Source organism: Sugiyamaella lignohabitans, chromosome B, assembly GCF_001640025.1.
Source record: "Sugiyamaella lignohabitans strain CBS 10342 chromosome B, complete sequence".
Taxonomy (NCBI): Eukaryota; Fungi; Ascomycota; class Dipodascomycetes; order Dipodascales; family Trichomonascaceae; genus Sugiyamaella; species Sugiyamaella lignohabitans.
This window is the reverse complement of record NC_031674.1, coordinates 328,833-341,774: the sequence shown is the minus strand read 5'-3', so window position 1 is coordinate 341,774 and position 12,942 is coordinate 328,833. Positions and strand designations below refer to the sequence as shown.

The window sequence follows — 12,942 nt, the reverse complement described above, 5'->3', positions numbered from 1 at the left end:
TATTTGATGAATATTAGCAGGACAGTACCTGCTATATTTTCAGATGCTGGAGGACTAGGTGACGATGAAGTGGATGAGTTGGCAGAAGAACTGCGGCAAAACAAACGTATAGAGCCTACTGATTCAAAAGAATTGTCTAAAGGTGAATCCAATGGCGATAGCAATACTGTTGCGACGGTAGACAAATTAGATTTCAGCTTCAACGTGAAGACAGTATCGTTAACACTTTATCATGGAACGGTTGGTGTCAAAGAAGAGGATATTCAAAGCCATTCGCTCTCGCACTTTTCTCTTAACGACTCGGGTATTAAGCTACGCATCAAAAAGAATAGCGCTTTGGAATCTGATATTCACATTCACTCGTTCACTGTTAATGATACGCGTACAGTAAAAGAAAACAAATTTTCAGAAATCATTCCTTCTGTCGACTATGGCGAGTATCAATTTATGTGTAAAGTTACTCAGTACGACAATCGGTACGACATCCTTTTGACGATTGATAGTCCTCAGATGATTCTGGCTTTGGATTATTTGTTTGCATTGAAAGGGTTTATTGATTTCGGGATGTCCTCTGAAGGTGGTGAGGACGAAGTGTCAAAAGTTGAGGAGATTGAGGATACAGAAGAAGAATCAGAGGACACTAGTGCTGCTTCAAATAGTGACTCTGGCATGTCGTTTAGTTACCATATAAATGTGGTAGATTTCTCTGTCATTCTGCTTGCTGATCCTAGCTTGGAAAATACCGAGGCACTTGTCTTCAAGGCCGAGCAATTGGTCTTGTCGCAACGTGCAACCACTACTTTAGCTGTTAGCAAAGTTGGCATGTTTTTGTGTGATATGAGCCACTTTGAGGAAGAGCGACTAAGAGTCTTGGATGACTTTTCCATGACTGCTTCGGTCGATACAACTGGATCTGATGCGACCCATCAGTTGTCGTCTGTCCAGGTTTCTGTTGAGCCCTTGGTGTTGCGTCTGTCTCTACGCGACGTTGTGCTCGTGTCGAATATCATTCAGAAGGCTTCTGCTCTATCTGAAGGTGAAAGTAAGATCACGGAAGTTGAGGATTCTGATGCACCTACCTATTCTCGATTCTCGAAGACAGAGAAACGGAAGATTGGAGGAAATTCCAAGCGTAGACCAAGTGCAGTCGCCACAAAGAGCAGTGCTAATGGCCATCACCGTCGCAATTCATCGGTGAGCAAGAAACTTGCACTTCCACGAGTAAAGGTTGTTAGGGGAGAAGAAATGACGGCCGATTTTGAGGGTCTTCGATTGGTTGTCATTGGGGCTGCTCACGAGTTACCTGTTCTTGATATGTCTGTCAAGCCCTTCTCAATTAGTGCTCGAAGTTGGTCTTCAGATCTTCGAGTTGACCTGGCTACAGAATCGTTTGTCAACGTTTTTAACCCTTCAAAGTCGGCATGGGAACCTTTAGTCGAAACTTGGGACATTGGCCTCAATATCAGCAGGTCGACGGATGTTACCAACACATTTGTCAATGTCTATTCGAGAAAGCCGATTGAAGTTACACTTACTTCTCAAACAATCGAATTGTTGAGTAAATCTATAGATTTTGTGTCAGCTAATTCTGGCAACGATGACCTTCTTCTTCGACCGCGAGATTCAGACGCTCCATATTGCATTCGAAATGAGACAGGCTATCCTATTGAGGTATGGTCTGATTCAGATAAAGATACGAACGAGCCCCAAGTGAAGAGAATCGAAGATGGCCAAGATATTCCATGGCGTTTCCATGATTGGCATGAGTTGAGAGAAAATCTCAGTACTGATTTGCAAAAGTTGATGCTGGGAGTGTCTTTAAAAGACAGTTCGTACGATGATATAAGGGCTGTTTCGGTAACTAGTGAAGGAGAGCATCTTCATATTCTACACAGGAACTCGCAAAGAACAGGTCATCGGCTACTTTGTGACATCAAGTTAGAGAACTATCATAAGAAGATCACTTTCAGGTCTGCTTTGAACGTTACCAATTCGACACATATCAATATCCACGTTAGTACGAAATCTGATCCCAATCAGATGTGGACTCTCAAACCATCTGAAAGTCGTGCTATTCCTATTTCACTTGTACATGAGTGTAATCTCGTGGTGATGCCTGACCGGCAATTGGGATTCGATTGGTCAAATACGGCTATTTACTGGAAAGATTTGTTGGAAGCGCCAGGTTCATTATCGTGCGAAACTCTACCTGGAAAACCTCACTCGTTCTTCCATTTCCACATTGAGGCTGATTTTAACAAATCTCTACCCATAACATGGGGTTATCCATATATGACTGTCAATATTTGTGCTCCAGTTGAAATTGTTAACTTATTACCGTACGATTTTGATTTCGAAATTGTGTCAAAGAATACAACTGGCAAACGAGTTGGTTGGAAGAATTCACTTAGAAAGGGAGAGACAAGCCCTGTGCATGTGGTTAAACGATCTGATCTGCTATTACTCAAAGTACACCCTGCCACAGCTGGATATACTGAGAGTGAGTTTGCAATTATCAATGTTCCAAATCATGGTATATATAAGGGCAAATTCAGTAGAGAAAAGGTTATGACTACCCATTCGACGGATGGTGTGCAGACTTTGAACTTAAGGATTCACTACTTGTAAGTTTATTTAAATCCTTGGTTTTTTTGGAGGTTTGTCCTCGAATGTGTGTACTAACGCTTTAGTCAACGAGATGCTAGTTCTGGATACCATGTTGTGGTTTACACGCCGTATCTTGTTCTCAATAAAACTGGTCTTGATCTTCAAATCTCTTCGGGACTTAACAGAGCTATCGCCAAGGTTCGGACTGTGCCTGCTAGAGAGGGCTCTGATAGCAATAGTAAGTTATATCTCATGTCATTAAATGCTGTGACGTTTTCTAACCCTTTTAAAGAACCACTTAAGCGAGCCCTTCCACAAATGTGGTCTTTCGAGAGTGATGAAACTACTAATCGTGTTGAATTGAAAGTGGGAGAGTCAAGGAAGAGTGCCCATCAAAGTTTCGAGGCTATTGGCAGTACTGCAAATGTTGCAATTCCTTCGATACATCATAATTCTGAGATCTCCGTTGGCTTAACTGTCGCAGAAGGACAAGGCAAGGTAAGTTTAATGATCCATTGATCTTGAGATTTTATACTAACTTTGCAGTACAAATTAACGAAAATTGTTACTATTGCTCCAAGATATGTCATTTTGAATAAACTTTCAGAGAATATTTTGCTAAAGGAGGCAGGTGCGAATGAAGAGTTCATAGTCGAACCCAAAGATCCGCAGCCCTTGCACTTTTTGCGCAAGCGTGAAAGCACAGAACTATGTGTCATGCTTCCAAATAGGAAAGCACAGTGGTCAGCACCCTTCAACATCACAAACACTGGACGCACTTATGTCAAGGTTTTTGTCCATGGTAAAGGTACAGTGCTTTTGAAAATCGATGTTTTGCTTGAAAATTCGACTTTGTTTTTGTACTTTGACGAGGCAGGAAACAACTGGCCCTACTCTATTCGCAACTTCTCCAAATTTGAGTTTTTGTTTTACCAAGCCAACCCATATGTTGATGACCAAGGAGTGGAGCAGCATCCACACCCACCATTCAACCCTATTCGATACAAACTTCCACCAAAGAGCTTGATGTCATATGCATGGGATTTTCCAGCTGCCCCCTTCAAAGAGCTGGTTATTCTTTGTAATGGCAAGGAGAGAAGAGTTCAGTTAACTGAAATTGGTAACCTTCGACCCATGAAATTGCCTAGAACTGAGAGGTCAGAGGGCGGTATTATTGAACTCCATGTTGTAGCTGATGGTCCCTTGCAGTCGTTGGTATTGTCTGATTATGATGCCAGTTCAAGCATATACAAGATCAAGTCACAGTCACAGGCATCGTCGGTATCGCAACAGGCGTCTTCATCACAAGTCGATTTATTCAGTGTAGATGATTCTGTTGATAACGACTCGGTATTGACAGTTACTGTTCAGCTTGAAGGTGTAGGCGTTTCGTTGATTAATCGCCGACATGTTGAACTTTGCTACATGACCACGAGGGGATTCGAGTTCAAGTACAAGTCATCTGAATTGTACGAGACCTTCTCCATGAAAGTGAAATGGATCCAGATCGATAATCAGCTATATGGAGGTCATTACGATGTGATTTTATTCCCCAGTGTATTACCTAAATCCACTAGGGAAATGGAAAATCATCCAACATTTTCGGCTATGGTGACTAGAGTAAAGGACGATTCGCATGGTGTCTTGTACATAAAGTATGCGAGTGTTTTGCTTCAACAGATGACTTTAGAAATGGACGAAGATTTCTTGTTTTCCCTCCTGGATTTTGCAAGAGATCCCAATACGCCATGGACGGGAAGCGAGAAAGATATACTTTGCGACGAGTCTAGTCATATTCCAGAACCTGAGAAAGAGTCATCTGGAGAGGAAATCTATATTGAAGTTCTTCATATCCATCCTGCACAAATGGACCTCTCATTTGTTCGTACTGAGCGTATCAATGTTGAAGATAGGTCATCATCTCCAACAGCATTAAATTACTTCGTCAATATCCTTACTATGGCAATTGGTAATATCAACGATGCACCAGTGAAACTCAATGCCCTGTTAATGGAAAATGTGCGAACTCAAATGCCAGTGCTGATCCAGTCTGTTGAATCGCATTATTCTCAAGGATTTCTGTACCAAGTACACAAAATCCTTGGCTCTGCTGACTTCATTGGCAATCCGGTTGGTTTATTCAACAATATCAGTTCAGGATTCGTGGACATGTTTTATGAACCTTACAATGGATTTATGCTGAACGATCGATTGGACGAGTTTGGTATTGGTCTCGCCAAGGGTGGGTTCAGTTTCATGAAGAAATCCATCTTTGGTATCTCTGACAGTGTTTATAAAGTCACGGGTAGTATTTCAAAGGGGTTGTCAGTGGCAACTCTAGATCGAGAATTCCAGAGCCGGAGAAGGATTAACATGGCTCGAAACAGGCCCCGGCATGCGTTATATGGACTTACTCAAGGAGCTACTTCATTTTTCGACAGTGTTACAAGTGGAGTAAGCGGTTTGGCATTGGCTCCAATGGAGGGAGCTGCCAAAGAGGGTGCCAGTGGATTTTTCAAGGGTCTGGGTAAAGGTATAGTCGGACTTCCTACCAAGACAGCAATCGGATTCTTCGATCTCGCTAGTAATCTTAGTGAGGGTGTTCGTAACACTACCACTGTATTTGATGGGGAGACTATCACTCGAATCCGACCAGCTAGATTCATAGCCCAAGACGGTATTGTTAGACCCTATTCTCAGCGAGAAGCCGTTGGTCAACAATGGTTGAAGAGTGCGAACAGTGGACGTTATTTCAAGGATGAGTACTTGGCCCATATCAACATGACACAGAACGCAGCAGTTGTCATTGTGACCACTACGCGTATAATAACGTTGTTCACGTCAAACTTGCGTACTGATTGGGAAGTTAGATTTGATGAGCTGCGGTCGATTAATAGAAAATCGACTGGTCTGACATTGATTTTGCGACCCGACGATGAACGAAGGGAATTTTTCATTCCCATTGGAGACCAGGATAGTCAGCGATTCTTGTTTAAAGAGATTAGCACCGCTGTCAAGGAATATAACCGAAGGCTCCAAACTATATCATAGGATATACACCATTTTTATTGTTATTATTATATTATTATATTATCTAAATGCATGGATAACCAAAATAAATAGTTGCTATTGCTATTTACGTCTAACTGACTTGTAGTTGCTTTGAAGTCACAGCTCGCTTTCGCAGAGATTTTTGAAATTGAGCTGCCGTCTGGGGGCTATAGCCTTGGAAGACAAGCAGGAATGGTGATATAAACCCATCTTGTACTCGAATTATGCACACGGTTTGCGCCTTTTTGGAATTTCCGTCACTGTGTTTAAAGAAGTCATATTCTCCAATCTGTAACGAGTCCAATCTCGCTTTCTCATTAGTCACAACATCAGCCAGGCTGGAAGCATCAATGATGTTGTCCAGAATAATACGCTTTACACCGTCAGCTGTAGGCTGGAATACCGCTAGTTTTCCGAGAATACGATGTTTCAACAAAATTTGTGAAAGTGAATGCTTTGTAAAATTGATATTTTTCTCTTTTGGTTGGATTTTTGGGGCATAAGAGGGCGAATACTTGGTGGCAGTTGGAACATTGAGATCAGGATCTGCAAACCGATATTCGTCAACGACTGTAACCAAACACTCTGAGCCGAGCTCGCCAAGTTTGGACTCGAGGCTTTGTAACGTTTCGTTTTTTGCAATGTGAACTTCAGGTGAGTGCAGTAGGATCTTTCCTCGATCAAATTTAGTAGGATGGAGGGTCTGAACTGTAACACCAGTTGTATCATAGCCTCGCAACAGGGCCCTATGAAGTGGAGCAGCACCACTTAAATCAGGCAACAAAGATGGATGAACATTGATTCCACCGTAAGTTAGTTGCGACAAGAATTGAGCGGGAATTAATTTCCCGTATGACACTGCAATTGCCAAATTGTAGCCATGGTCAGCCAAAGCTACAATATCAGAATCAGTCTCAGCACGAAGAACTGGAATGTCTTGTTCAAATGCATATACAGCCGAGGGAGCCTCTTTTACGACTTTCAAGCCTCTGCCAGATGGTTTTGGTGTTCTCGTAATAACATGAAGCGACTCAATCACATGAGGGTTCGCCAGTTGATATCGATGCAGAGCTTTGAGTGAGTGGACCGTGAAATTGTCAGTTCCAAACAATGCGATTCGAAGTGGAGACTTTGCTATCGAATAAGATCTAGCTATATATAACAACCTGTGCTTTTGACCACATGGATTCCATAATGAACCTAGAATTGGTCGTTTGGCCAACATGATGATTAGCCAGTCAGTAGTAGAGTATTTGATCTTCGAGAGAGATCAGATATTAGGGTTGATGTCAATGTCGCATCTTCAAATCTATCTGCTAACCATTTTGACAGTATATAAACAAATAATAAAACCAAATTTAAAAATGGTTTAAATGGTTTAATGATATAAAAATCATTAATTGATAACTTACTAAACCTGCCTATCTATAAATCTGACCAGAAGATTAGGTGCAATTCGATAAATGGTTACCACAGATGTAACCTCAGTACAGTACTATCGCATCTACTCAGTGAAAAATCCCAGTAAAGCCGAGGAACCAACCGGAGAGCTATTATCGTTGCCAAAGCATTTCAGTTCGGAGCGTCTATTGACCCACTTCATAACATTCCAAAAGTGTTAAAAAGTGTTAGTGGCAGCTGCACAGCCTGCCGATTAGGATATTCTATTGCGATAAGTGGACTGGGAGTACATTCCTCCCCCTGAAGCTCGCAGGTGGATCGTGCATCAACGAGCCTGTACGTATTTGGCAAGACCCCCACCCGAAGATCTGGACCGCGCCTGAATCGCCTGTTAGACAGACAATCTAGGTTGGGACCGAGTTTATTATTGAGCTTAATATATGGTTTATGACTAGCAATACCTGCTGAATTTTAGAACAGCAGCTGTTTTCGACAAGGATCAAGCATTATAGACCGATCCTGATAGCAGAACGATATCTGTTTGAAAAGCATTTGCTCGACCCTTGCCGGTTCGTGCAATAGGTAAAAACAAAGTGACTGAAAATTTGAAAAATAGAAGTAGCAAATGAGCACGAATTCGGGATCTAGTAATATGCCATCGGCACGGACTGTGGAGCTGAGCCTGTCTCTCCTATCATGTTTTGTAGCAGGTAAGTTGGAGTCCGAGCTTTTACGGTGTTGAAGCTCAGGGACAGATCTGAGATCATGTTAAAGCTCGAAGATCCTACAGAAACTGAAAACAAATATGAGAACAAAAGCATTTCGCTGTCCATAGCGTTTTGTGCTGTTGAAGGATACCATCCAAGGATAGCTGGGACCCCCTCGCAAACGACTCGAGCGAAGCGAGAGGAGCCACGGGGTCTGGGGCGCAGCCCCAGCCGCCGGAGACAAGTCCCCTTCACAAGTCGACATGTATCTAACTCGTAACCAGGTCTCGGATGTGGAACCCTGTATCTTTATTCAGCATTTGCACCACAGCTAGCATCAGAGCTTTCGTTGAATGCAACGAGCACCTCGTTAATCGGCATGGTTGGTAACCTGGCAAGTGCCTTTACCGGACCCTTTGCGGGAATTCTGGTTGATAGAAAAGGCCCGACGATCCCGCTGGTTACAGGAGCAGTGGCTATATTCATTGGATACTTCATAATTCGAGTCGCATACACAAGCCAGGTCGCGTCTGTGAGCCTGCTATCATCAGCCATGTCGTTTATCGGCTCAGGTAGCACCCTGGGATTTGCAGCGCTCGTCAAATGTGCTGCGTTGAACTTCCCAGCCAACAGAGGTGTAGCAACATCGGTTCCAGTAGCAGCATTTGGACTCAGTGCGTTCTTTCTGTCGGGTGTAGCATCTATTATAAGTCCTGGCGATACATATGGACTGCTATGTATCCTGTCATTTCTGCCCATGTTCCTATTTATTATCACGCTACCGTTTATCAAAGTTTTGCCTTTAGAGTACGTCTCAGCGAATGTACGAACAAGCAGCGAAAAGGGCAGTCTGTGCATTAACCTGCCAGTCATCTCTGAGAAAGAGCATTCTGAACCGAGCTCATCGCCCCGTCGCTTGTACTCGGGATCTCATGCCTTAACAGACTCGCCTATAGATATCTATGGAACGAGACTGTTGCGAACGAAAACATTTTGGCTGCATTTTTTTCTTCTTGGTACGCTAGCTGGCGTGGGTCAAATGTATATTTACTCGTGTGGATATTGTGTACGAGCACTTATTGAAGACCCGGAGTCCAATGCACATGCGCTCCAGAAACTCCAGTCAGTGCAAGTCGGGACCATATCGTTGACCAGTTTCAGTGGCAGGATCATGAGTGGGTTCCTGTCGGACTACATTCACAATAAACACCATCTGCCAAGAACACTGATTCTTATTGCATCTGCTTCTATCATGCTTGTGGCCCAGGCTTCGGCATTCTCGGTGACATCTGCTTCTAGCTTGTGGATCCCATCAGCAGCTACAGGACTGGCATATGGTATCTGCTATGGTTCATACCCAACAATCGTTAGCGATACGTTTGGCATGCGGTATTTCAGCCAGAACTGGGGGTTTCTTGCCCTGTCGCCTGTTCCTACTTCATACATCCTGAACATGATGTTCGGTGCTCTCTACGATGTCAACTCGACTGTAGACGAAGCTGGCCACCGGGTATGTGCCTTGGGAAAGGACTGCTACTCGCGTTCGTTCATCATCACCTCAGGAGCCATCACTACCGCGTTGCTGGTTCTGGTGCCATACGTAATGACCCGCAAGCGGAGGTAAGATCTTCCACCATGTATTGTAATATTTATTCGTTTATGAGTTGTCTGGGTTCTGAGACTCGTGAAGTTGTTTTAGGGTGTTGGTGGGTGTGCCTCCGGCGGCTGGGGCTCCGTCCCAGACCCCGCTGCTCCTCTCGCTTCGCTCCAGTCGGGCTTCGGGGTGCCCGTTTAGCGGATTTTTTTTTATGAGAATTCGAGAGACAAGCCATCCTCCCTCCTGACTAGGAGCCTCGCTGAAACTAATATTAATATTATTACAATGCTAGATGGAGTAAATGCAAGATATATATAAAACCAGTCTAATATCTATCAGTATTTGAGTAGTTCCTTAGTGTATTCGTAGCTGAGCCAACTGCTGGCCATGGATGGCGCTACTTTTAATAAATTAGCAGAGAGTCCCTTGTAGATGCCTCTGATTCCCTCCTGCTTGACAATGCTTGAGATGGCGTCCCACACCGATGTGTACTGGAATCCCAGCTGACCTGCTCCCATTGACACCACCTGGAATCTTCGCCTTAGAACGTCGAATGGGTATGTAATGGTTTGTGCAACAGCACCCGATACAGCACCGGCAAACAGCTTTCCCAGAGCAGATGGGTTCTTTTCACCCTTGGGCGTCACGTACTCTCTCATCGATTCGTATACGGCAAAGTTCAAGCCGACATATGGTGCAACGCCCATGGTGGTTGGTATTAAGCCTCGATATAGAGCGCGAAATCCTCCCTCCGTTTTATACATGTCACTCATAACCGACCACATTCCTAATGGTTTTTGTGCATGGACTTGTGATCCTGACACTTTCAAAGGCTTTAAAGACGCTGTTTGAATAGAGAGTCTGGTCCGAACAATGTCTAGGGGATATGTGGCCACAACAGACGTAATACCAGCCAGGGCACCAGCTCCCAGTCTTTCTAAAGTGTCTAGATCGACACGCTTTGACGACGGAGTTCTCGACAAAAGAAAATTCTTGTAGATTGTGTATGAAGAGAATTGAACAGCCGAGTATGGCACAATGCGTACACAGTTGATTCCATTACCTCTCATGAATCCACGCCATCCTTCTTCACGCCACATCTTAGCCAGCGTGGGTCCAACTCCTTGATATGACTGTGAACCAGGCCCTTGTACCTGAAAAATAATCTTCATTCGTTCTAAAGGTGAAACCACAGTACGAGATACTGCGCCTGCCACCCCTCCAGCTACAAACGAGGAGACAATTGGTAATGCAAGGTAGTTTCTGAGGGCGATAACTGATGGGTTATCGGCTAAGCTTGAAGGGGGTGAGCTCGATGACGAAGCGAGCGACGATGGAGAAGTGGCAGATTTGCCAACTTCTTTTACTGTAGCCATGATCCTGATGGAATATGATATGAGAATAAGTAGATATGACTAGACACTAGTAACAGATGTGTTCCGGGATGGAACTCCAATGGTATTTCTCAATCAGTAGCAAGTCAACGAGTAGTCGATAGCAACCTACAAGAGAAAATTCAGAGTCTTACAAGTGAGCCAAGTGACAAGTGACCCAAGATCAGATATGAACTTGAGAACCTATAACACGATCAACGAAAACAAGAGTGACGGGAAGAACAGAAAGAAAAAAATAAATAATTGTCAGCCAATAACCTGATATCCAATAATTGAATTCAGTCTTCAAGACAGCAGAACCAGTAGCAATAACTAAAATAATGGGAAATATAACTGACCTCGGGACAGGATCATCCAGGGAAGTGCAGAATCGAGAGGGTTACCAAATCAACCCACCACTGAGATAGTTCTAAAGCCTTTGGTATAAATAATTATTAATGGGGCTAATACTATCAAACAAGAGTCTGGTCCACTATAATAACCTACCAAAACCTTCTTTTAATAATCACCGCACGTATAAAGACGGGTTCGCAAGTAACCGCAACCAACGCCAGATCCTGAGGTATGACTCCACACGTGAAGCGTAGTAAGAGGATAAATCCAAATCTGAAAATAACCAATAACCAATAACCAAAAAAAAATAATCAATATTGTCAGGCTGTTGTTATAAGACGGTATAACACAACACCTAAAGCCAACACCGTAAATAAGATATAATAATAAAATATAATATATCCCAGATATACACGCGGTAATAATATCAGGGTGGAATGGCACAATCAGTTTCGGTAACCTCGACCTTGCCGATCAATTAGAGAGGCTGAATAGAGACGATGATTTACAGTTAGAATGGCCGTAACCATCTCCGGGAAATTAACGTCACATCAACGGCTATAGTAAAACGCGCGAATCCCAATACCGCACCACGGTCGGTACATGTCGGCTAAAAGATACAAAGAGAAAGAGCGCTTCGTTCGCATCTGAAGCAGCTTTTAAGCGGCCACAGTATCAGTTGCTCACTATATCAGTCGGCATAATCGCCAGGCCCGGGCTACTGATAACGGCAGAACCCGGTTATAGCTGCTCTATTATGCAATGAGCCCCCCACACTAACACAAAACAGCATGAGCCATAAGCCACCCTCCCTCCCTTGCTATATCTACTATAACTAAAAAAACTAAAACCCTCCAAACTGTCGTCGTCCCATCTGAGCAGTCGATCGCAGAAAACAGACAGCGGCAGCACTGCTCTAATTTTAGACGAAAAGCTACTGCGGTCCAAAGCCCTAAAACAAAGGCTTACCCAACTCGCTGTCCGCCAGTTGCTACCCCTGCTGATGCTAGCTGAATCAATCTACTCACTAGCGCGATCAGGCCGGATTAAATATGTCCGATTACGACCCCTCCACGCATCAGCCTCCTATGGCTGGTTTTACGAGTTCCCCTATACGACCCCGCGCCGTTGGACCCCTGCCCTGGTGCCTCCGGCGGCTGGGGCTCCGCCCCAGACCCTGGTTGCTCCTGCTTCGCAGGAGTTTTGCTGGGACCGTCGACGGAACGACTCGAGCGCAGCGAGAGGTGCTACCAGGGTCTGGGGCGGAGCCCCAGCCGCCGGAGGCAGTCTGACATCCTCACTCTAGACCCTGAAATATAATCCACCCTAACCCTGTTGTTGTATCACGTGATTGTTTAGTGAATTTCCTTATTAGGAAATATGTATGCAGTCACGGATGGAGAGAGCGACTCACGACTCTGGTGCGGGCTGCAGTGGGTGGTGCACCATTTGGCAGTGTTGATGGAGGACTGAACTAATTTACCGTGAAGCCTATAAGCCTAATCGACGTCACATAACGATAGTATGTTAAAGAAGTAGCGGTGAATGGTGTTTGTTGGCAGAGAATTGTGTGTCTGAGGGGCCAGACTAGCAGGTTATCGACTGAGCACGAATCGACAAGATGAAGTTATCGAAGGACTGAGACCGAATTGAACCAACATCTGAACGAGAAATATGCTATGAACAATCGACTGTGCAATGAAGTATTAAGTCAACAAATGCTACGACCGAGTATTGAGATGTCATCGAAAACAAAAGTAATGATATTGAGTTGATTATTTGTATTTCGACAAGATGACACACGACGACAGTGAACTGAACTCAACACAGTTATATATGATCAGTGGTTAGA

The 12,942-nt window shown here is 44.0% G+C and overlaps 5 protein-coding genes across 5 annotated transcripts; 3 read left to right on the top strand and 2 right to left on the bottom strand.

Annotated features, from left to right (window-relative positions):
* Positions 1-447: 447 nt before the first annotated feature.
* Positions 448-2,628, top strand: VPS13 (membrane morphogenesis protein VPS13; the record flags this gene model as incomplete). Its single annotated transcript, XM_018879014.1, has 1 exon — positions 448-2,628. The coding sequence occupies one exon, from the start codon at positions 448-450 to the stop codon at positions 2,626-2,628; it is 2,181 nt and encodes a 726-aa protein (XP_018736970.1).
* Positions 2,629-3,324: 696 nt separating this feature from the next.
* Positions 3,325-5,658, top strand: VPS13 (membrane morphogenesis protein VPS13; the record flags this gene model as incomplete). Its single annotated transcript, XM_018879013.1, has 1 exon — positions 3,325-5,658. The coding sequence occupies one exon, from the start codon at positions 3,325-3,327 to the stop codon at positions 5,656-5,658; it is 2,334 nt and encodes a 777-aa protein (XP_018736969.1).
* Positions 5,659-5,749: 91 nt separating this feature from the next.
* Positions 5,750-6,883, bottom strand: FMT1 (Fmt1p; the record flags this gene model as incomplete). The annotated part of the gene is made up of 1 exon (XM_018879012.1): positions 5,750-6,883. One exon carries the CDS (start codon positions 6,881-6,883, stop codon positions 5,750-5,752), a length of 1,134 nt encoding a protein of 377 aa, XP_018736968.1.
* A 1,436-nt stretch (positions 6,884-8,319) lies between these two features.
* Positions 8,320-9,390, top strand: AWJ20_2083 (uncharacterized protein; the record flags this gene model as incomplete). The annotated part of the gene is made up of 1 exon (XM_018879011.1): positions 8,320-9,390. The coding sequence occupies one exon, from the start codon at positions 8,320-8,322 to the stop codon at positions 9,388-9,390; it is 1,071 nt and encodes a 356-aa protein (XP_018736967.1).
* Positions 9,391-9,698: 308 nt separating this feature from the next.
* Positions 9,699-10,739, bottom strand: AWJ20_2082 (uncharacterized protein; the record flags this gene model as incomplete). Its single annotated transcript, XM_018879010.1, has 1 exon — positions 9,699-10,739. One exon carries the CDS (start codon positions 10,737-10,739, stop codon positions 9,699-9,701), a length of 1,041 nt encoding a protein of 346 aa, XP_018736966.1.
* Between the last annotated feature and the right edge of the window lie 2,203 nt (positions 10,740-12,942).